The 24,316-nt window shown below is 37.7% G+C and overlaps 1 protein-coding gene across 7 annotated transcripts in view; it reads right to left on the bottom strand.

Annotated features, from left to right (window-relative positions):
- Window positions 1–24,316, bottom strand: part of LOC123524485 (phosphatase and actin regulator 3-like) — a 137,399-nt gene that overhangs the window by 79,118 nt on the left and 33,965 nt on the right. For 6 of the 7 annotated variants that reach the window (XM_045302716.2, XM_045302715.2, XM_045302719.2 and 3 more), the window contains 2 exons: window positions 8,118–8,291; window positions 3,370–3,552 (listed from right to left, as the gene is read on the bottom strand). In XM_045302716.2, coding sequence (XP_045158651.1) covers window positions 3,370–3,552; window positions 8,118–8,291 — 357 coding nt within the window. Of the gene's footprint in view, window positions 1–3,369; window positions 3,553–8,117; window positions 8,292–23,256; window positions 23,649–24,316 lie in introns of those variants that run through there. The other variant, XM_045302720.2, reaches the window with a different exon arrangement.

Genomic DNA, 24,316 nt, shown 5'->3' with positions numbered 1-24,316 from the left:
CATTTGCAGCGAATGTCCACCTACATCCCAAAACACCTATCAACCTCTTGTTGCAACCCACCTGCTCTGGGAAAACTATATAGTTACACACAACATTTCTTGTTTATGGTAAACATGAGCACATTTATCATTATTTATTATTATCCACAGAAATATTCATAGCAAAGATAAATTTATTCAATTATTCAGTTAATTAAATTTAGTAATTCCCAAAAATAATGAAAAGAAAATGTTTTAAAAGCTGAATATATCAAATTCCATTATCTCTTCTTTATTTTTAGCACTAAAACCTGCAGACATTCCAAAGAAAGCTGCAAGCCTTACTGTATGAACAGGTATCTTTATAAGATCATCTCATAGGAGACTCAATTTTGGAACATCTTAAGACACTGGCAAACTGACTGATTAGAGTTAATAACATTGATCTTTTATCTCATACTGCTACTATCTTACAAATTACCTCAATGGATGCAGTTTGTTCATATCATTTTATATTATTCTTGACTGAAGAAAGTAAGTGTTGCACCCTTTTTGAACTAGAAATGTGTCCATGAGACACAGATGCCCCCACTACCTGACAAAGGACACCTGCACATGCTGACCAACATTCCTGCAAACTCTGGCGACTCATGGTCAAATACCTTTGGAGCTACGCGCGACACAACATTAAAATGACCAATTTTTAGCTAAGTCAGGGACCATAACTCCTACACGACTGAATGAATCCGGACGCAAAACCCCAGGTGCACAACTGCACATGCTGACCAACATTCCTGTAAACTTTGGTGACTCTAGGTCAAATACTTTTGGAGCTAGGCGCGACACAACATTAAAATGACCAATTTTTTACTAAGTCAGGGGCCATAACTCCTACAAGACTGAATGAATCCGGACGTGAAACCCCAGGTGCACAACTACACATGCTGACCAACATTCCTGTAAAGTTTTGTGACTCTACTTCAAATACTTTTGGAGCTAGACGTGACACAACACTAAAATGACCAATTTTTACAAAGTCAGGGGACATAACTCCTATATGACTGAATGAATCCGGTTGCAAAACCCCAGGTGCACAACTACACATATTGACCAACATTCCTATAAAGTTTTGTGACTCTACGTCAAATACTTTTGGAGTTAGGCGCGACACAACATTCTCGGAAGGACGGATGGACAAGGGCAAATCTATAATGCTCCCCCACAAAGTGGGGGCATAAAGAACAATCAATTTTGTTAATTTTGTTGGATACCAACACAGTGTAAGTACAGGTGCCCTTTTCATTTTATTTTGTGTCAAACTGACACAATTTATGTAATAATGTAACTTTCCCAGAGTTCGATACCCTTCCAAATATTGTATCAGGAATGGGACGGCATGTGGGTAGAACCACTGGCCTTCCATACACCAGCTGAATGGCTTCCTCACATGAATTCTAAATTCCAAGCAAGGTTTGACGAGGAGCAATTTGAAGTCAGTGACATCAACTGCTTGGCCATCGTTTCCCAAGGTGCCCCTTCGTAAGTATTTAAGATAGTTCTGTATGTTCGGATCTGATTTTTTTCTACAATGTAGATTTTGATTAAACCCTGATTTTTCAAAACTTCAGAATATAATTAGAAAATCGAGCAAATAAAAAAAAGATAGGGTTGTTTGCTTGATTTTATGGACCTCACACAAGTTTTCATAATGGGAGTCTATGGGAAAATCACAACTTTCATTACATTTTTGCGAATAGCAATTTTTCTACATGTAGATTTTCATGAAACTTCCCACAGTTGTAAACAAACATATGGCCTTTAATGAGGTGATATAACATGTATAGGTTGGTGTGCTTATTTTTGAGATATCTGACCATGATTAAGGTGAACCATACATTTCAAGCTAATTTTAAGGCATTATTAAGAATTATTTAACAAGTCAGATGTTTTAATATCGTATCTAAACTTTAGATGATTATGGTCAGGTGCCACTGTAATAAATTTACTCATGAGTTGTCATTACTTCATAAAAATGATTTTCATTTCCATACGCCAAATCCAGGCTTTATTCTATGTTTTCCGGACAAATGATGTTACGCAATAACTTCCAGTTTATCAAACATGCAGAACTACCTTAAGGTAGTTATAGAAGCTCCTTTGAGAAAATGATGATTTGCCTAATTTGGTTTCTGATGTCGTCATGGTTCAAGTTCTATTTCATTTCTCAAATTAATTCCTGTGTTATCAGGGGCTTTAAATATTACACTTACAGATATGCATTTGATATACATTTATTTTAGACTTGACAAGATTAAAAAAGATACTTAACAAGAGCTGTCTCCATAGGATGACACATGCCCCCGATGGCACTTTGAATGAATAGTTATGGCTGATGTTAGAGTTTAGGACCTTTGACCTACGGAGCTGGGTCTTGCGCACGACACGTCGTCTGTGCCACACATTCATGCATAGTTATTTTAAAATCCATGCATGAATGACAGAGATATGGACCAGACACGCCCATCAATGCACTATCATGAAAAATGAGCTTTAACGTCTAAGTGTGACCTTGACCTTTGAGCTACGGACCTGGGTCTTGCGCATGACACGTCATCTTACTGTGGTACACATTCATGCCAAGTTATTTGAAAATCCATCCATGGATGACAAAGATATGGACCGGACACGCCCATCAATGCACTATCCTTTATCGTCTAAGTGTGACCTTGACCTTTGAGCTACGGACCTGGGTCTTACGCGCGACACGTCATCTTACTGTGGTACACATTCATGCCAAGTTATTTGAAAATCCATCCATGGATGACAAAGATATGGACCGGACACGCCCATCAATGCACTATCCTTTAACGTCTAAGTGTGAACTTGACCTTTGAGCTACGGACCTGGGTCTTGCGTGCGACACGTCGTCTTACTGTGGTACACATTCATGCCAAGTTATTTGAAAATCCATCCATGGATGACAAAGATAGGGACCGGACACGCCCATCAATGCACTATCCTTTAATGTCTAAGTGTGACCTTGACCTTTGAGCTACGGACCTGGGTCTTGCACGTGACACATCGTCTTACTGTGGTCCACATTCATGCCAAGTTATTTGAAAATCCATCCATGGATGACAAAGATATGGACCGGACACGAAAATTGCGGACAGACTGACAGACCGACAGATGGACAGACGGTTCAAAAACTATATGCCTCCCTTCGGGGGCATAAAAAGTCAGCTTTTTCTGGTCCTTAATACAAGCTGTAAAGGAGTAAGTTTCATCTAAAATGAATATTAATTTGGTTGAAGAGGCGAGAAACAAAACTTGTGACCCATGGTATCTCCATCCAGTATTCGGAAGCTGGACATGACTACAGTAACTTACCTATTCTCTCTTCTTGGGTTTCTGTGACCGCCACTGCTGTGGTTGACTTTTCTTGACTAGTTTCAGTTGCTGTATTCTGATTCTCATTGCCCTCCTCAATCGTATCTTCCTTCCGTTCCTTTATAACACCTTTCTTTATAAGTTCTTCTCGTGTTGAGCGTACTGATATCTTTCGCTCCAATTCTGAAAACATGCAAGTTGTTCATGAATGATTTAGAACAAAGGATGAGATGTGTAGAAATAAAAATCAGAAACACTGTATCAACTGAAAGCCACATATAACAATTTAACAAACATATACTTTATTCTTCCAAAATAAGTTTCACAAGTGTTTGATCCCAAATGTCCAAATTCTGTTTAGAAATGAGGTTCCACTTTTTCACATGTATAATTTATTTCTGTAATTCAATTTTTCAAAACTTAATAAAGGAAAGATTCTTCAATAATCACATTGATTTAAAGATAATTTTACACTTGGCACATTTTGAATCTGAAACCACTAAGTACCAACTTGACTCAATCCCTGAACCACTACTGTGTTGATGTCAAAATTCCAAACTACTTGTTTTGAATCAGGAATCTTGGATTCCTCATTTGATTCCACCCCTACACAGCAGTACTGATGCCAAATTTTACACTACTGGATTTGAATCTGCAATTTACAAGTCCTCACTTGATTCCATCCCTGCCCCAATGCATAATCAAATTCAACACTAATGGATTTTACTCCACTCACCTGACTAAACTTAAATATATCTATTTTTTGAGAAATGTAAGGACATCTGCATGCATTTCACATAAGAACTAGAAGAATCAGATGCTTTTGTAGAAAAGCGCATGTCTCCCCCAAAGCATAGCTGTATAGGCAAGAAGTCAATAGGGGACAGGAGCGAAAGTCAAAGAGACACTGATGGTTGACTGCAATAGGGATCTTCTACTTGGCATGTCCAATCATCCAACTAAGTTTCAACATTCTGGACCTAGTGGTTCTCAAGTTATTGATTGAAAAGAGTTTCTATGTTCAGCCCCCTGTGACCTTGACCTTTGATGGAGTGACCCCAAAATCAATAGGGTCATCTAGTCTGTAAGTCTTATCACCCTATGAAGTTTCAACATTCTGGGTCAGGTGGTTCTCAAGTTACTAAACGGAAATGGATTTCCATGTTCTGTTAGCTGTGACCTTGACCTTTAATAGAGTGACCCCAAAATCAATAAGGGTTATCTACTCTGCATGTCCAATCATCCTATGAAGTTTCAACATTCTGGGTCAAGTGGTTCTCAAGTTATTGATTGGAAATGGCTTTCCATGTTCAGACACCTGTGACCTTAACCTTTAATAGAGTGACCCCAAAATCAATATGGGTTATCTACTTTGCATGACCAAAACCGAGTTCATCATGTTTGGTAGTAGGCAACAGCTCTCTAAGTGTTCAACTGACAAAGTATGCATTGTAGGTGATGAAGTGAAATCAGTGAGCTTTATTCGATATCTAGGTGCATTCCTGGATGAAAACTTGAATCTAAAAGAGCATGTAAAACGAAAGTGTAGAACAGCAATGCTCAACTACTTCAGAATAAAATGTATCCGGAAATATCTTACCGAAGAGGCTACCGAAACCCTTGTCCTGTCATTGGTGATATCCCATTTAGATTATTGTAATGTCATTCTGTATGGTATTGCTCAAAGCAAAGTAAACAAAATGCAATGAATTCAGAAAATGTGTGCAAAACTTGTCCTAAATCGAAGAAAATATGACAGTTCCAAGCAAGCGCTGTATGACCTTCACTGGCTACCAATCAAAGCCAGAATCACATTCAAAATGCTCACCTACATGTATAATTGTTCAGTTGGAAACTCTCCAGAATATCTTTCTGAACTTCTCATAAAACAAACACAGACAAGAAACTTGCGTTCTTCAAACTCCGTTACTGGGTGTTTCGTTGTTCCTTTCAACAAGCGCAAAACGTTCAGCGACAGAAGTTTTGGTACTGTTGGACCTAAACTCTGGAATGAATTGCCTCTCGAAATAAGGAACTCGGACTCAATAGATGTTTTCAAAAAGAAGTTGAAAACTCATTATTTTGGAGATTACTTTGCACTCTTTTAGAGACTGTGACTGTAATTTTTAAGAAACTGAAGTAACGTGAACTGGATGATTTTATTGTGTAAATACATTCGAAAATGAACTATATTATAACAAATACAAAATACAGTTGTTTGTAATAACTTCTGGACATGTCGCAATAACCCACTTATTCTTACTTAATAACAAACAGCTGTCTTACTGTATCTTAATATTCTAATATTTTATTAATCTTATCTGATGTCTGATCATTCTTTTTTTTTTTTTTTTTTTTTTTTTAATGCTTACTAAATAGTTTATTCACAATGGTATTTATGCTCATTTATGTTATATGTCATTAAATATCTTAATTTTTGTCGTATTTTTATGTATTTGTAAAATGCCATTGAATATGTTTTGCGTAAAAATAGGCGTTTAATCAAATGAAACAGTTTCAGTTTCAGACCAATCATCCTAATATGAAGTTTCAACATTCTGGGTCAAGTGATTCTCAAGTTATTGATCGAAAATGGTTTTCCATGTTCAGGCCCCTGTGACCTTGACCTCTAATAGAGTGATCCCAAAATCAATAGGGGTCATCTACTCTGCATGACCAATCATCCAATGAAGTTTCAACATTCTGGGTCAAGTGGTTCTCAAGTTATTGATAGGAAATATTTTTCCATGTTCAGGCCCCTGTGACCTTGACCTTTGATGGAGTGACCCCAAAAACAATAGGGGTCATCTACACCATAAGCCCTGCCATCCTATGAAGTTTGAAAGTTCTAGGTCAAATGGTTCTTCAGTTATTTATTGGAAATGAAGTGTGACAGACTGACAGGGCAAAAACGTTGGGGGAGACATAATACAGTAATGCAAACTAAAGTTTTTTAGCAACAGTGACTTTGACCTTGCTCTTAGTGGCCTCATATGCATTCCCAAACTTTTTATGCAAGCTACCAATATACCAAGTTACATTTGAATCGGTCACTCCTAACTCAAGCTACTCAGCAGAAACCACCCACCTCCACATCCTCATTTTTTTTTTGAAAACCTGGTTAAAAAGATTGTACTTTTTGGGTCAAACGGCGGAAGTCCATTGGGTCGGGCAGAAGCCAAAAACAAACAGAATTTTATTTAAGCTATTTGATTTGAGTCCTCGCTCAGATAGGAAGTCCACACTACTCTGTGTGTGTGTGTGTGTGTGTGTGTGTTCGGGTTTAACGTCTTTTTCAACAATTTTCCAGTCATATAAACGACGGTGTCTACTTGTAGCAGTGAGCACAATGCCCAACTTTATAGTGCTGCCTCACTGGATTATCACGCCGTAGACATGTGGCATGATACCCCACCCAGTCACATTATACTGACACCGGGCTGACCAGTCCTAGCACTATCCCCTTAATGCTGAGCGTCAAGCGAAGAAGCTGCTAGTACCATTTTTTACGTCTTTGGTATGACGCGGCCGGGGATCGAACCCACGACCTCCCGCACTCGAAGCGGACGCTCTACCACAAGACTACCGAGGCGGTCTCCACACTACTGGATTTGCACCTGAAACCTATGTTTAAAGAGTAAGAACTGTTAGATCTATACCACTGCTGAGTAGATATATAATGATGGAGAAGGAAAAATGGAAAATGGGTGTAAAATGTATCCTTTCTGTGCAAAAAATCACAGTATAGAAGGCTTACACAAAAATGCTCCCAGCAGAATATGTAATCATGTTCCATTTAAATCATATAGCCTGAGGAAGGATTCTCATTTCACCAACTTAATGATAACTAAATGTCAACACACTGGGGAAATGCTGAAGAAAATGACATAAGCAAATATTCTACCATATCTCAAGTGTGGTAAACATTCTTGCTGTTAAGTTCTTTGTTTTTTCTTACAAGACCTTATAAGGAGAAATCAGGGATTCCTAGTCTCTGCAGTAAATATTTAATGAGGAATATTGGAAGAATATTACTTTTAATGAAACAACAAATGGATCTGCTGTAAAGGGTAAATGTTGCCAGTGAGCAGGCATTTCATATCCAGTTTTGCTGAGTAATTCTAGGACAAAAACCTTATTTGGTAAAGCTGCAGAGCTGCTACTGCTGTTGTTATGTATTTCATTTGTTGTTCAGCATAAAAAGCAAGATGGTTTTCTTAAGAAGCAGTCTTTCAAATATGGTGTTTCAAATATAACTTGATCTTAATATGAGCATAACACTTTGTACCTCATTCCTGACAACTGTAACCACAGCAACACCTGGACTATTTATTACGAGATACCCTACAAACTTTACACGTCAATAACGGACTGGACTGTTCATCTGTTTAAGGCCACAGCAAACACTTGGTATACATCTACTTATGTGAAGCACCCACAGACTTTACATATCATTTCCCATATAAACTGTATGTAAGTTTGGAACCACAGCAGACATCTGGTCTATTTATGATAAGCCATTATGAGAGGCTAAAAACTTCACATGTCATTCCCCATGTAGTCTGTAAACAAATGTTTGGAACAACAGTAAACATCTGGTAAAAATGACCACTTGTTCAGAAAAATTCAATGTCACCTAAATTTGGAGTATTACTGGTTAACACTAGTGTGTGACAGGGGAGAAAAACTTAACAACCTTCTAATGTCAAATATAAATTCCTACAGATTTACTTCCCCTGTCTACTTACCTACAACTGTTTTCTCAATTTTCTCACTCTTCTTTTTCCGCTTCCATTTCCAAGGTTTAAATATTTTTCCTATTGCAGCAAACTTAGATTTTCGCTCTGGGGGTGGTGTGGCAACCACCGAGCTGTTGTTGTTTCCCATTGAATGAGACTTCAAGTCACCATTTTTCTTTTTATCTGAAAACAAAACCAGTAATAAACACTCAAAACTTCAACATTTTACTATGTTTGTTACCAAATATAAAAACTTCTGCCTATTTTGATACTTAAAGTAAATACTATTATAGGTATATAAGGTACAAGGGGTACATCTGTTAATCTATTTTTTCCTTAAAATTTGCTTCAATGTATCGCTCTCCAGATCCAGAACAAAATATGCTACATGGCATGTATTCTGCCCAAATATTGACCTGGTGACTGCACACCTGTATGCAGGAAATTCTAAATACATTTTGTATGTAGATTTTGCCAAAACTCTACAGAAGAAATTCCTTAGAAAACAGGATTTCTAATTCTGACTTCGGCTCGTCTCTGTGTGTTCACTTCATTAGCTTAATTCCAAAATACTGTATGTCTATTTTTAGCGATACTGAGATTGTGGGATCTGCTCAGAATATTACATTTTTATAGAACTACTTAATGTGACAAAAAAGCAGTTCCTAAAACTCACAATCATGTCTATTTAACCATTAATGAATGCGTCAAAACTCTAAAAACTCATATTTCTAAGAATGCTAAACATGGACTTATGGTATTGTGTAATTAAGTCAATGACTATGACTTGTTTTAAGTTTCTTCAAGTAAAATTAACTTTTTCTTTATTTCTTTATTTCAATAATATACAAAACATAACTTTCTGCCATTGAAAAGATGATGTTTCAGATGAACTATTGTATTTATAATTATAAAAAACTTCCACAAAGAACAAAAAATATATAATTAATGACCCTAGACCAAATGAATGCTTCATAATTCATTCATTTCACCAGCTCACTGAACCTTAATATTAAAGTAGGCCACTTCAACAAGAGAGTACCAAAGTATTATATTCTTCATGCTATATTAATTTCCCTTTATTTATATAAAAATGTTCAGTGAGTGCTTCATCAAAACTAATCAGTTTCAATCGTTGGAAAGGAGCATGAAGACACTATTGACCTAGATCTGTCGTTAAGCTTTATTAAAGTTTGAATACAAATTTATGTAAATCATACATAATAACTGTCAACATGAGACAGCTCAAAGACTTATATGAAGTTTTATATCTCTAACTTTAATTGTAATTGCTATCAGTTATTTAAAGACTCTTGCTGAAAAGCATCAACTTGCCTTTTGTTTTAGAAGAAACTGGAGAGACCTTCTACAAGGTAGGTTGATAACTTCCCTACACAGAGGAGTTCAAATACCATCAAAGCTCAACCCTACAGTGATGAAAGCAAGTCATTCAAAGTGAGCAACATTCGCCCAAGGAGACATTGCTCATCTTAGAATGCTAATTATTTAAATGTACAGTGATGTGAGGCAAGTCATTCAAAGTGTGGAACATTTGCCCAAGGAGACATTGCTCATCTTAGAATGCTAATTATTTAAATGTACAGTGATGTGAGGCAAGTCATTCAAAGTGAGCAACATTCGCCCAAGGAGACATTGCTCATCTTAGAATGCTAATTATTTAAATGTACAGTGATGTGAGGCAAGTCATTCAAAGTGTGGAACATTTGCCCAAGGAGACATTGCTCATCTTAGAATGCTAACTATTTAAATGTACAGTGAAGCGAGGCAAGTCATTCAAAGTGTGGAACATTCGCCCAAGGAGACATTGCTCATCTTAGAATGCTAACTATTTAAATGTACAGTGAAGCGAGGCAAGTCATTCAAAGTGAGCAACATTCGCCCAAGGAGACAATGCTCATCTTAGAATGCTAACTATTTAAATGTACAGCGAAGCGAGGCAAGTCATTCAAAGTGAGCAACATTCGCCCAAGGAGACATTGCTCATCTTAGAATGCTAATTATTTAAATGTACAGTGATGTGAGGCAAGTCATTCAAAGTGAGCAACATTCGCCCAAGGAGACATTGCTCATCTTAGAATGCTAATTATTTAAATGTACAGTGATGTGAGGCAAGTCATTCAAAGTGAACAACATTCGCCCAAGGAGACATTGCTCATCTTAGAATGCTAACTATTTAAATGTACAGTGAAGTGAGGCAAGTCATTCAAAGTGAGCAACATTCGCCCAAGGAGACATTGCTCATCTTAGAATGCTAACTATTTAAATGTACAGTGAAGCGAGGCAAGTCATTCAAAGTGTGGAACATTCGCCCAAGGAGACATTGCTCATCTTAGAATGCTAACTATTTAAATGTACAGTGAAGCGAGGCAAGTCATTCAAAGTGAGCAACATTCGCCCAAGGAGACATTGCTCATCTTAGAATGCTAACTATTTAAATGTACAGTGAAGCGAGGCAAGTCATTCAAAGTGAGCAACATTCGCCCAAGGAGACATTGCTCATCTTAGAATGCTAATTATTTAAATGTACAGTGAAGCGAGGCAAGTCATTCAAAGTGAGCAACATTCGCCCAAGGAGACATTGCTCATCTTAGAATGCTAATTATTTAAATGTACAGTGATGCGAGGCAAGTCATTCAAAGTGAGCAACATTCGCCCAAGGAGACATTGCTCATCTTAGAATGCTAATTATTTAAATGTACAGTGAAGCGAGGCAAGTCATTCGAAGTGAGCAACATTCGCCCAAGGAGACATTGCTCATCTTAGAATGCTAATTATTTAAATGTACAGTGAAGCGAGGCAAGTCATTCGAAGTGAGCAACATTCGCCCAAGGAACATTGCTCATCTTAGAATGCTAACTATTTAAATGTACAGTGATGCGAGGCAAGTCATTCAAAGTGTGGAACAATTGCCTAAGGAGACATTGCTCATCTTAGAATGCTAATTATTTAAATGTACAGTGAAGTGAGACAAGTCATTCAAAGTGAGCAACATTCGCCCAAGGAGACATTGTTCATCTTAGAATGCTAACTATTTAAATGTACAGTTAAGCGAGGCAAGTCATTCAAAGTGTGGAACAATTGCCTAAGGAGACAATGCTCATCTTAGAATGCTAACTATTCAAATGTAGAGTGAAGCGAGGCAAGTCATTCAAAGTGTGGAACAATTGCCCAAGGGAGACATGCTCATCTTAGAATGCTAACTATTTAAATGTAGAGTGACGTGAGGCAAGTCATTCAAAGTGTGAACATTGCCCAAGGAGACATGCTCATCTTAGAATGCTAATTATTTAAATGTAAGTGAGCGAGGCAAGTCATTCAAAGTGAGCAACATTCGCCCAAGGAGACATGCTCATCTTAGAATCTAACTATTTAAATGTACAGTGAGCGAGGCAAGTCATTCAAATGTGGCAACATTCGCCAAGGAACATTGCTCATCTTAGAATGCTAACTATTTAAATGTACAGTGATGCGAGGCAAGTCATTCAAAGTGAGCAACATTCACCCAAGGAGACAATGCTCATCTTAGAATGCTAACTATTTAAATGTACAGTGAAGTGAGACAAGTCATTCAAAGTGAGCAACATTCGCCCAAGGAGACATTGCTCATCTTAGAATGCTAATTATTTAAATGTACAGTGAAGCGAGACAAGTCATTCAAAGTTAGCAACATTCGCCCAAGGAGACATTGCTCATCTTAGAATGCTAATTATTTAAATGTACAGTGAAGCGAGGCAAGTCATTCAAAGTGTGGAACATTCGCCCAAGGAGACATTGCTCATCTTAGAATGCTAACTATTTAAATGTACAGTGAAGCGAGGCAAGTCATTCAAAGTGAGCAACATTCGCCCAAGGAGACATTGCTCATCTTAGAATGCTAACTATTTAAATGTACAGTGAAGCGAGGCAAGTTATTCAAAGTGTGGAACAATGGCCCAAGGAGACATTGCTCATCTTAGAATGCTGACTATTTAAATGTACAGTGAAGCGAGACAAGTCATTCAAAGTGAGCAACATTCTCCCAAGGAGACATTGCTCATCTTAGAATGCTAACTATTTAAATGTACAGTGAAGCGAGGCAAGTCATTCAAAGTGAGCAACATTCGCCCAAGGAGACACTGCTCATCTTAGAATGCTAACTATTTAAATGTACAGTGAAGCGAGGCAAGTCATTCAAAGTGTGGAACAATTGCCCAAGGAACATTGCTCATCTTAGAATGCTAACTATTTAAATGTACAGTGAAGCGAGGCAAGTCATTCAAAGTGTGGAACAATTGCGCAAGGAACATTGCTCATCTTAGAATGCTAACTATTTAAATGTACAGTTAAGCGAGGCAAGTCATTCAAAGTGTGGAACAATTGCCCAAGGAGACATTGCTCATCTTAGAATGCTAACTATTTAAATGTACAGTGAAGCGAGGCAAGTCATTCAAAGTGTGGAACAATTGCCCAAGGAGACATTGCTCATCTTAGAATGCTAACTATTTAAATGTACAGTGAAGCGAGGCAAGTCATTCAAAGTGTGGAACAATTGCGCAAGGAACATTGCTCATCTTAGAATGCTAACTATTTAAATGTACAGATAAGCGAGGCAAGTCATTCAAAGTGTGGAACAATTGCCCAAGGAGACATTGCTCATCTTAGAATGCTAACTATTTAAATGTACAGTTAAGCGAGGCAAGTCATTCAAAGTGTGGAACAATTGCCCAAGGAACATTGCTCATCTTAGAATGCTAACTATTTAAATGTACAGTGAAGCGAGGCAAGTCATTCAAAGTGAGCAACATTCGCCCAAGGAGACAATGCTCATCTTAGAATGCTAACTATTTAAATGTACAGTGAAGCAAGGCAAGTCATTCAAAGTGAGCAACAATCGCCCAAGGAGACATTGCTCATCTTAGAATGCTAACTATTTAAATGTACAGTGAAGCGAGGCAAGTCATTCAAAGTGAGCAACATTCGCCCAAGGAACATTGCTCATCTTAGAATGCTAACTATTTAAATGTACAGTGAAGTGAGACAAGTCATTCAAAGTGAGCAACATTCGCCCAAGGAGACATTGCTCATCTTAGAATGCTAACTATTTAAATGTACAGTGAAGGGAGGCAAGTCATTCAAAGTGAGCAACATTCTCCCAAGCTATACCTATTTAAATGTATGGTGATGCCAGGCAAGTCACTCAAAGTGAGCAACATTCGCCCAAGGAGACATTGCTCATCTTAGAATGCTAGCTATTCAAATGTCTCATCACAAAAAAAGAAGTTGAACTTTTGTCTCTTATAATGCTATGTAGGATACCAGTTTACATACAAAACCTTAACCAAAAATTGCAAAGTAGCATTTGCATGCCAAAACATTACAGTGAGCAAATGTGTGAAGTTTCAACCCATTCCCATAAGTGGCTGCTGACATAACAGCTTTCATACAGATAACTTTGTTTAAAGCCAAAAAGGGTTATGGAACCTGTGCATTAAATATAACGCTATCACAGTGAATAAATGTGTTAGCTTCAATCCATTTACATACATTTCCGACTTCTTAACCTCAAGAAAAGCCAGAAAAAATCCCAGAAAACAAGAAAACAACCTGCTTTATACTGAAAGCTATCCCCCAAATATGGAATGCTACATCATGTATTATAGCAATAGCCTTGCCACTAGGTAGCCTAGACTTAAGAACTACATGTTGATACACACTGACCCTAGCTGACCCCTGTTTATCATTTGTATTATAGCGCAACGGTACGTTCTTACTGTAAAATAACATCCTTTGAATCGAGAAATATACTATAAGGAATGGAGAGAAACTATCAAGGTAGCTGATTTTTTTCGTATTTTATATAAACAATATATAATCAATGCATGAATCACTAGTTGTCATTAACAGCACGAGAGTCATCTGGCATGGGTAAAATCACCAGAAACGCCATGGACTGGAGTCCGGTGTGCAAGAATATAGTATTCAATAGTCATTAACAATAATGTGTCAAAACAAGCTTCATTTTTTCCACTATTCCAGTAGAACTTACAGTCATCTAGCCTATTCCACAAACACAAATGTGTCCTCATTATCTCTCCTCTTACCAACACTTTTTTTTCAAAGAGATATAAATCAGTCTCTCCACAAAGCGTTTTTCTGTTATGAGCACCTGAGCACAGTTTTTAGATAAAATGGTAAGATAGAACACAATATATCCTTAGATCAATGCAACATGTGGTCAACTGCTCCATAAGTGACAATTTCATTAAATCCAAACCTTTTTACCAAACAATATGTCAACAACCTGCAATGACCTAACATTACCCACCAATCTTTCCATTATTCCTGCATTACAGTAACCATATTATGAGAGTACCTGTACAAAGAGCAGGTAAATGACCAGTCATAATAGGCAGGAAAAACATATTTATATTGATTACAGGCTCCAAGAACAGGAAGTTATTGAACTCTGTCAATATCCTTGCATACTTGTCAACTAAAGCAACCACTTACACTTTTGCCTGTTCCAATAATGGTCAAATTACTGTAGTTAATCACTAATGAGCTGTACATTCAATCCAATTCAGTCTTACAAATACTATAAAGGCAATTACTCCCCATCCACACCAAAAAAAGTTGTTTGAAAAGGGCCTTTTGTCCTTGCCCATTTATCATTGTATAGAACGTCATTCCCCCCACCCACAATCTGACTAAAGTACATCTCCTATTACGCTACGCATAGGATCTGACAACGAGCTATTGATGGCCTCGTTCTGACAACCCTTCCGCTAGCCAATCAAAAGCTACCTTACAGCATTCTGTAAGCTTTATAAAGTCTTGGGTTTTGATATCAACAATTTTTATGTCGAAATATTTCAGATAGCCGGTTAGCTCAGTCGGTAGGGCACTTGCTCTGTAAACGAGAGGTCACAGGTTCGAGCCCTGGGTTAACTACAAATTTTTCTTTCTCTTTGACATTCGAACAAGTTGTCTGATTGGTTCAAACAAAAATAGATTTGCGAAAATAAAAATAGCAATATTGGAAATCCAAAATAAGTAGAAGACGAATGTGAATGGGTCGTTTTCAGATCTTCGTTTAGAAGATCAAGTACTTTAGTCAGATTGCCCCACCCACCACCAAGTATAAAAGGGAGATAATTTCACAATTATTTTAGCTACAATGTACATTCAAATTATGGTTTACATAATTATGGTGTTCTTCTGTATCATAAAAAAAAGATTCACAAGACTTCTAACAACCTACTCTTCATCCATCTGGTATCAAAACAACTACTTAAATTAGGAAATAGATCTGTGTATCAATTATCAAAATAACCACTTTATGCAACACAAAAACTCTCATCCTGATTCATATTTCAACATATTTCACATCAAAAGCAGCATACTTTCCTATACTGGGGTTTATACATATTTCTCAAGTTCATCAACAGCAATCAAAACTTCATATCTTTGTTAAACACTATCATACTCCAAATTAAACTAGAACTGCAGATGAGTTTTTAGAAAACACTTAATTCCTATGCAATTAAACTTCTCAATTGCAATAAAAACAAATTCAACTTTTCCAAGTGATGTTGTTTGACAGGACCTGCATGTATAAACAGCAAACTAACTTATGACAACCTGAAGTTCTTAAGGTTCCACTTTGGTTTGCTTAAATGATAATGATCAATAATAAAGGCCCTTTTAAAGTATTGCTGGGAAATAAATGCGAGTTCACTACACAGTTTCCTTTTGTTCCCTTGTGTAATATCATTATCATAATTGTAACCCATTATTGTAATTGAATAATTTAATAATCTGGAAACATGAGAGCCAAATTTGATTCTGTTTGCTTGAGAGATACTCCAGTGTAATGATCTATTCTGTCACAAGATCACTGGGCATTTATAAATCTGAAGTAAAACATGGATGAAATCAAAGAAAGGAATAAGGTCTTGAAACATTTCTTAAATTACAATCATTAATCAATTCCAAGAATGTGCTCATCAATCTGCTACAAATGAGAATTCAGAAATTGAAACTCAATTAAGTAATCTATACAGTCAAATATCAAACCAATTCTCTTATTTTCAGAATTGTATTACCTCCTTTGTAAGCAGCAATTTTCGCGCTTCACACATATTAAGAATTTAACCAGCACAATTCAGACAATATTGCAACTATGTGTGGAGGACTCAGCACCTGTTTTCAGGTACAGTTTAGTACCAATGACCAACCACACGCCGGTTGGATAGTTTCTTCACATGGAAGAATTCTGCATCAAAAGCAGGGTTTCAATCCCACAGAGGTGACAGGCAAGTAACTCAAAATCATCTATCTTAAACCACTGGACTGTAAAATTGCATGAAAAAAAAGAGCTGTCCATAAGACAGCCAATGCTCCACTATTTGAATTATTGTCCCAGAAGCTGGAATATTACCCTAAATCTACAGAGTTTCAATCCAGTATTTTCATTAGTTTTGGAGATAGCAACTTGAATGCAAAACTTTAACCAGGATTTTCTAAGTCCAAAAGGGGGCATAATTTGGCCAAATTACATGTCCGAGTTATGGGACTTGATGCTATCACCTAATTTTATAACCCTCAAGACACAAGTGAAGTTTCAAATCAGTATCTGCATTAGTTTTGGGGATAGTAACTTGCATGCAAAACTTTAAACCAGGATTTTCTAAACCCAAATGGGGGCATAATTTGCCCAAAATACATGTTAGAGCTATGGGACTTGATGCTATCACCTAGTTTTAAAACCCTGAAGACACATGCGAAGTTTCAATTCAATACCTGCATTAGTTTTGGAGATAGTATCTTGCATGCAAAACTTTAACCAGGATTTTCTGTAACAATGCATGCTAAGTCCAAAAGGGAGCATAATTTGGCCAAAATACATGTCAGAGTTCTGCGACTTGACACAGTGAGGTTGGTAATAGACCTAAATAAGAAAAGATAAGTTTCAAAGCTATATGCCTTTAAACGATAGCTATATGTACTTGCATGCAAAACCTTAACCAAGCTGATGCCAACACAAACGCCAGGGTTAGTAGAATAGCTCAGACTATTCTTAGAACAGTTGAGCTAAAAATGACCAATGTTTTTTTCCAATCCAGACAGTCCTTGTTATATTGTAGTTTCTTTAATTGTGGTGTACTCTTTAAACCTCTGGGTGGGTGGGTGGTGTTTGGATTTTTTTTCTTTTTGTATCTCTGCAAGAGATGATAAATGGGATAATCTGATTTGTGTATAATTATTCACACACAAAATATTCTTATATCAATTCAAATAGTTAACACAAGACAGCTAGTAGAGCAGTTACTGCTATCTGTAACAGATCGGCATTTATAAACAAAATGTCAGTCAGTCTCTATCAACAGAATAAGAACCCAAAGGTTTTGTTTGGTGTCATACAGGATTTAAGTGCACTGACTAACATACACCATATTTTGGCAAACTTCTAACTACATGTAGTAGCATATAACAGCTGCATTTTATAAATATAAAACAAGAACTGCCCATAAGACAGCCAGACAAGACTTACACAGGATGTTATTTTACTATAATTTATTACAAACTAAACTAGTATTTTAGGGACTGACCTCCAGATCTTAGGACAACAAAGAAAGAAAAAAAATTCATGAAATTATTGTTATATTTCTTCAGAAGGCTTTGAAAGTTAGTTACTGGCAGATTATGTTATGGAAACACATGAGAATTAGTTGGTTTTACTAATGTTTCCATTCACAATTGAAAAGCGTTTGCCACAGGGTATCAAAGGTAAACTGCCTTACTTATACAGCTTTATACTAACAGTCATCAAGTACGAATTCCTCCGTGGTGTACTGGTCACAGTGGTAGCAAAGTCTTTATTGCTGAGGCAATCTGGCTTCAATTCCCTAATCATACATACTTTTTTTTATAGATTTAGCAATTAGAAACAAAAATTCATGCTCTGTAAACACTGGCTCCACCTCTTTTTGGTGTCGAGTTGACGAAACGGCCAATGATACTTCAGACTTTGTTTGTTTTGGGTTTAACGCCCTTTTTCAACAGTATTTCAGTTAAACAACGGCGAGCAGTTAGCTTAACTAGTGTTCCAGGATTCTGTACCAGTACAAACCTGTTCTCCGCAAGTAACTGCCAACTGAGGGTCAAACTTGCCCCCCTGTGATCCGTAGATCTGCACTCTCCCTTTTGAGCTAAGCAGGCGAGTCATGATACTTCAGAGGTGGTAACCATTAATGCAAAACATAAAAGAACTAGAGCTGCTTTTTAGAAAAGCGCATGTCTCCAACAACTGCCTAATTATCTGAATAGCAAAAGCTAGAAATACATTCTGCATGCCCACGGGCAGAATGTCGAGCCCACCAGCACCTTTGGCCTCTAAGTGTGACCTTGACCTTAGACCTAGGGACCTGGTTCTTGCGCATGACACTCTGTCTCATAATGGTGAACATTCATGCCAAGTTACATCAAAATCCCACCATGCATGAAGAAGAAATGCTCTGGACAACTTCAATTTGACCTTCCACCTCCAACTGTGACCTTGACCTTTGAGATAGGAACATGGGGTTTTCGCATGACAATCCTTCTCATTGAGGTAAACATTCATACCAAATATAAACAAGATTGGTCCATGCATGTTAAGTTATGGTCCGGACAAAATCGGACGGACGCACGCACATAGTATTACACTGAACCACCAAAAGTGATGACTATATCGAGTTCACCGCAAGCAGGCTCGACAAAAAGTACAGTAGTTTAGTGTTTAGTGACTCTAGGTGGACTAGGATGAATGGTTCAGTAATTTTTGGTCAAGGGCCATAATTCTTAAGTGCCTGGGCTGATTTGGCTAGTTATTGAACTTGGCCGAGGGCTTATCGGCAAACACATTTTGTTCAAGTTTGGTGAAGATTGGATGAGAAATGTTCGACTTAGAGTGCAAACAAGATTTGTGACAGACAGACACACAGACAGGAGTAAATCAGTATGTCTCCCACACCACTGTGTGGTGGGAGACATAACTATTGTGGGTTGATCTGACACCTCCTGTAACAATCTGGTACCATATTGTAAACAAACACGCAATGTAGTTCCACTGAAAAATGATTCCACCTTACATACAAGAAAATTGCTTTTCAAACAAAATGTTTATCATTACATGAGTGGTGAAATTGAGCTGATTCAGAAAGAAACTTGATATCTGGCCATATATTCCACCCAGATTTGTACGATCTTGTGATTTCACAGATATTTCATTGTGTAAAGTAAGAAAGCTGCAACTATTACACTTATGACTTACCGCCCAGAAACCACTATTTACTTTGACCTTTGACCTACTGACCCCAAACACAACAGAGATCCTTCTCTAGTGGTGCTAAGTCATCCTTTGAAGTTTGAAAGCTGTTGCTATTATACTTTCTGACTTAGTGCCTAGAAACAAAAATATTACAAATAATTAAGTCAGGTCCCTGTGACCATGACCTTTTAGCCATTAACCCAAAATCAATACAGCTTTTCCTCTAGGGGTACTAAGTCACTATATTAAGTCTGACAGCCATATTTAATAAGTCTCTAAACCAGTTTCAGTTTCCAAGTCACTGTGACCTAAAACTCTGACCTATTGACCTGAAAAACAATTGGGGTCTATCCTCCTCATATGCGGCTGTGTCATCCTGTAAAGTTTAAATACTGTAGCCATCAAACTTTATGACTTAGAGTCTGGAAAGAGAAAATGTTGACGTAGGTATAGACGGACAACACAATTCCCTAATATAAATGACTAGTTTCTCCATGTGAATATCTAGAACAGATGATTCCACTCAGAGACTCTAATAAGTCTTGTGGAGCACAATGAAATGAAATATATGGTCACCTTAGCTTACATAATTTATGTTTTGTTTATTTCTAGTAAACAATATTTCAGATGGTAGCATATTAAGGTACACAAACTACATTAATTTCAAGGTCTATAAAGCTTCTTCAATGGAAATCAAATAATTTTAGGCCAACTCTTCACAATATCAACGATATCAGAATATTCCTACTCAATTTTCAGTTAGAGTTTACAAATATTTATACTTGACTTTCATCTATCCGAGTACTCAGATACCAGCTACAGCCTTCTACCTTGACTTTCATGTATCCGAGTACTCTGATACCAGCTACAGCCCTCTATCTTGACTTTCATGTAACGGAGTTCTCAGATACCAGCTACAGCCCTCTACCTTGACTTTCATGTATCCGAGTACTCAGATACCAGCTACATCATCTATCTGAGTACTCAGATACCAGCTACAGCCCTCTACCTTGACTTTCATGTATCCGAGTACTCAGATACCAGCTACAGCCCTCTACCTTGACTTTCATGTAACGGAGTTCTCAGATACCAGCTACAGCCCTCTACCTTGACTTTCATGTATCCGAGTACTCAGATACCAGCTACATCATCTATCTGAGTACTCAGATACCAGCTACAGCCCTCTACCTTGACTTTCATGTAACGGAGTACTCAGATACCAGCTACATCATCTATCTGAGTACTCAGATACCAGCTACAGCCCTCTACCTTGACTTTCATGTAACGGAGTACTCAGATACCAGCTACATCATCTATCTGAGTTCTCAGATACCAGCTACAGCCCTCTACCTTGACTTACATGTATCCGAGTACTCAGATACCAGCTACAATCATCTATCTGAGTACTCAGATACCAGCACAGCCCTCTACCTTGACTTTCATGATACGAGTACTCAGATACCAGCTACATCATCTATCTGAGTTCTCAGATACCAGCTACAGCCCTCTACCTTGACTTTCATGTATCCGAGTACTCAGATACCAGCTACATCATCTATCTGAGTACTCAGATACCAGCTACAGCCCTCTACCTTGACTTTCATGTAACGGAGTTCTCAGATACCAGCTACAGCCCTCTACCTTGACTTTCATGTATCTGAGTACTCAGATACCAGCTACAGCCCTCTACCTTGACTTTCATGTAACGGAGTTCTCAGATACCAGCTACAGCCTCTACCTTGACTTTCATGTATCCGAGTACTCAGATACCAGCTACATCACTATCTGAGTACTCAGATACTAGCTACAGCCCTCTACCTGACTTTCATGTATCCGAGTACTCAGATACCAGTACAGCCTCTACCTTGACTTTCATGTAACGGAGTTCTCAGATACAGCTACAGCCTCTCCCTGACTTTCATGTATCCGAGTACTCAGATACAGCTACATCATCTATCTGAGTACTCAGATACCAGCTACAGCCCTCTACCCTGACTTTCATGTATCCAAGTACTCAAATACCAGCTACAGCCCTCTACCTTGACTTTCATGTATCCGAGTACTCAGATACCAGCTACATCATCTATCCGATATCTCAGATACCAGCTACAGCCCTCTACCTTGACTTTCATGTATCCGAGTACTCAGATACCAGCTACATCATCTATCCGAGTACTCAGATACCAGCTACAGCCCTCTACCTTGACTTTCATGTATCCGAGTACTCAGATACCAGCTACATCATCTATCTGAGTACTCAGATACCAGCTACAGCCCTCTACCTTGACTTTCATGTATCGGAGTTCTCAGATACCAGCTACAGCCCTCTACCTTGACTTTCATGTATCCAAGTACTCAGATACCAGCTACAGCCCTCTACCTTGACTTTGATGTATCCGAGTACTCAGATACCAGCTACATCATCTATCCGAGTACTCAGATACCAGCTACAGCCCTCTACCTTGACTTTCATGTATCCGAGTACTCAGATACCAGCTACATCATCTATCCGAGTACTCAGATACCAGCTACAGCCCTCTACCTTGACTTTCATGTATCCGAGTACTCAGATACCAGCTACATCATCTATCTGAGTACTCAGATACCAGCTACAGCCCTCTACCTTGACTTTCATCTATCCGAGTACTCAGATACCAGCTACAGCCCTCTACCGTGACTTTCATGTATCCGAGTACTCAGATACCAGCTACAGCCCTCTACCTTGACTTTCATCTATCCGAGTACTCAGATACCAGCTACAGCCCTCTACCTTGACTTTCATGTATCCAAGTACTCAGATACCAGCTACAGCCCTCTACTTTGACTTTCATCTATCCGAGTACTCAGATACCAGCTACATCATCTATCCGAGTACTCAGATACCAGCTACAGCCCTCTACCTTGACTTTCATCTATCCGAGTACTCAGATACCAGCTACATCATCTATCCGAGTACCCAGATACCAGCTACATCATCTATCCAAGTACTCAGATACCAGCTAAATCATCTATCCGAGTACTCAGATACCAGCTACAGCCCTCTACCTTGAATTTCATCTATCCAAGTCCTCAGATACCAGCTACAGCCCTCTACAGGTATGACTGTACTTTCACAATGACTTCAACAGTACCACTACAATCATACTTATGTAGCTTTAAAAAATGGGATTTCCAATTATTATTGTCTGCCACCTATATTTTTGCTGAATTTTTAAATCATTGCTTTGGCTTTAGCCAAAATACTTTGCTGTTTTCTAAAACCTTTTATGGACATTTATAGATAGTAGTCTGGCAAACAAGAAGGTAAGATAATAGATCAAACAACTTTTATATCCTGTTAAGCATAATTATGTTATGACTTCCAGAAATACCTTGGTGATACGGAAGGTCATACAAAAGACACAGGCATAATTTCAAGAACAGATGGGCCCACTGGGCAGAACAACATATATTTTACAATTCACAGTGGTAAGGGGCCTCTGGTTGCAACATACATATTCCACAAGCTGCAGTGGTGAGGGCCACCGTGGGCACCCGTACATTGTGCAAGCGGTAGTGGTGGGGGCCACTCTGGGCACCCCCTTCGTAGAACCAAGCTGTTGCAGTAAGTGTCAAATGATGCAAAATATGAATGACCTTGACCACTCTGCCACCGAGACCCAAATTAACAATACAATGAAGTTACCTGAAACTATAGCAGTTGTACAGCTGTAAATATATAGAATATTAATAATTCTTGCACCAGACCATTGATTGTAGTAATGAAAAACAGTGAAGTTATTGCTCTAGAACATGTTATAAAACAAATATATAAATTATGTATAAAATTATACAAACCTGTCTTCTTTTTCTTCCGAAATCTCATTCCACTGACTGATTTTAGATGTTTAAAAAATGCCAAAAATCATGACTTGGTAATAAAAATATATCCAATACGTTATGATCACAGGACACAATCACAACAAAATTAACCACAATAAATACCCGAGTTTAAAACACCCAACATATAACACTGGTTAATGAGCAAAAATAAAACAGAGTTGGTTTTGATATTTCCTTTAAGTTATCAAAAGTTTAAATTAATCCCTGTACATTCCAGCATGTATGTGGTTTATCCTTCACAATAAAAGATAGCAGATATCAAAGTAAACCAGCAGTATCATATTATTATGTTATAGACCTGTTAAAATCCTTTGCCGTTAACCTTGTTTCCTCTAACCACATGCATACCTTATGCCTATACTTCATAAATACATGGAACGGAAGAAGCATACAGACTGCATCTTAAACTGACATTCACTGTTTACAGTTCAGTAATTCATAGGTAAAATATGTGTAACATTATCTTGTAAACTGATGATATTGTGCTTCATGTACTTCAACCCGTTCCTTACCTAAGGCTACACAAAATGACAAGTCTCAGGTCACATTTCACTAAATCAATGTTATCTTTTAAAACATTAACACATTTATTAATAATGACTGGTTTTAGTTTCACTTCATAAAGAACTATTCACAGTACATGGAGATCTAATGACAGAGTAGATGCTAGAATAACAAGCCTTTCTGACTACAGCATACATTTCTTTGTTGTAATTCAATTCTGTTGCCCACAATATCACAACTCAAGTCTTATACATCTACCTCACTAACAGTCCTTCATTGTTATAAATCTAATTAAACAAAAAAGTTTCTATCACCAAGGTAACATTCTGACTGGGCAGTGAGCTGACTTACTATTTCAGTGAAGACAAGAGCTATGGCAGAAGTTTGTGTTTGATCCTCAAGAAAAATAATCACTAGGACATTTGACTAACCTGCATTTATAAAGACATAGATGACTGACCAGCATTTACTAAGCCAAAGATGGCATATCACAATTTAATTAGCTATAGAT

This window comes from Mercenaria mercenaria, chromosome 3, assembly GCF_021730395.1.
Source record: "Mercenaria mercenaria strain notata chromosome 3, MADL_Memer_1, whole genome shotgun sequence".
NCBI classification, from domain to species: domain Eukaryota; kingdom Metazoa; phylum Mollusca; class Bivalvia; order Venerida; family Veneridae; genus Mercenaria; species Mercenaria mercenaria.
This window is presented reverse-complemented; position numbering and strand designations above follow the sequence as displayed.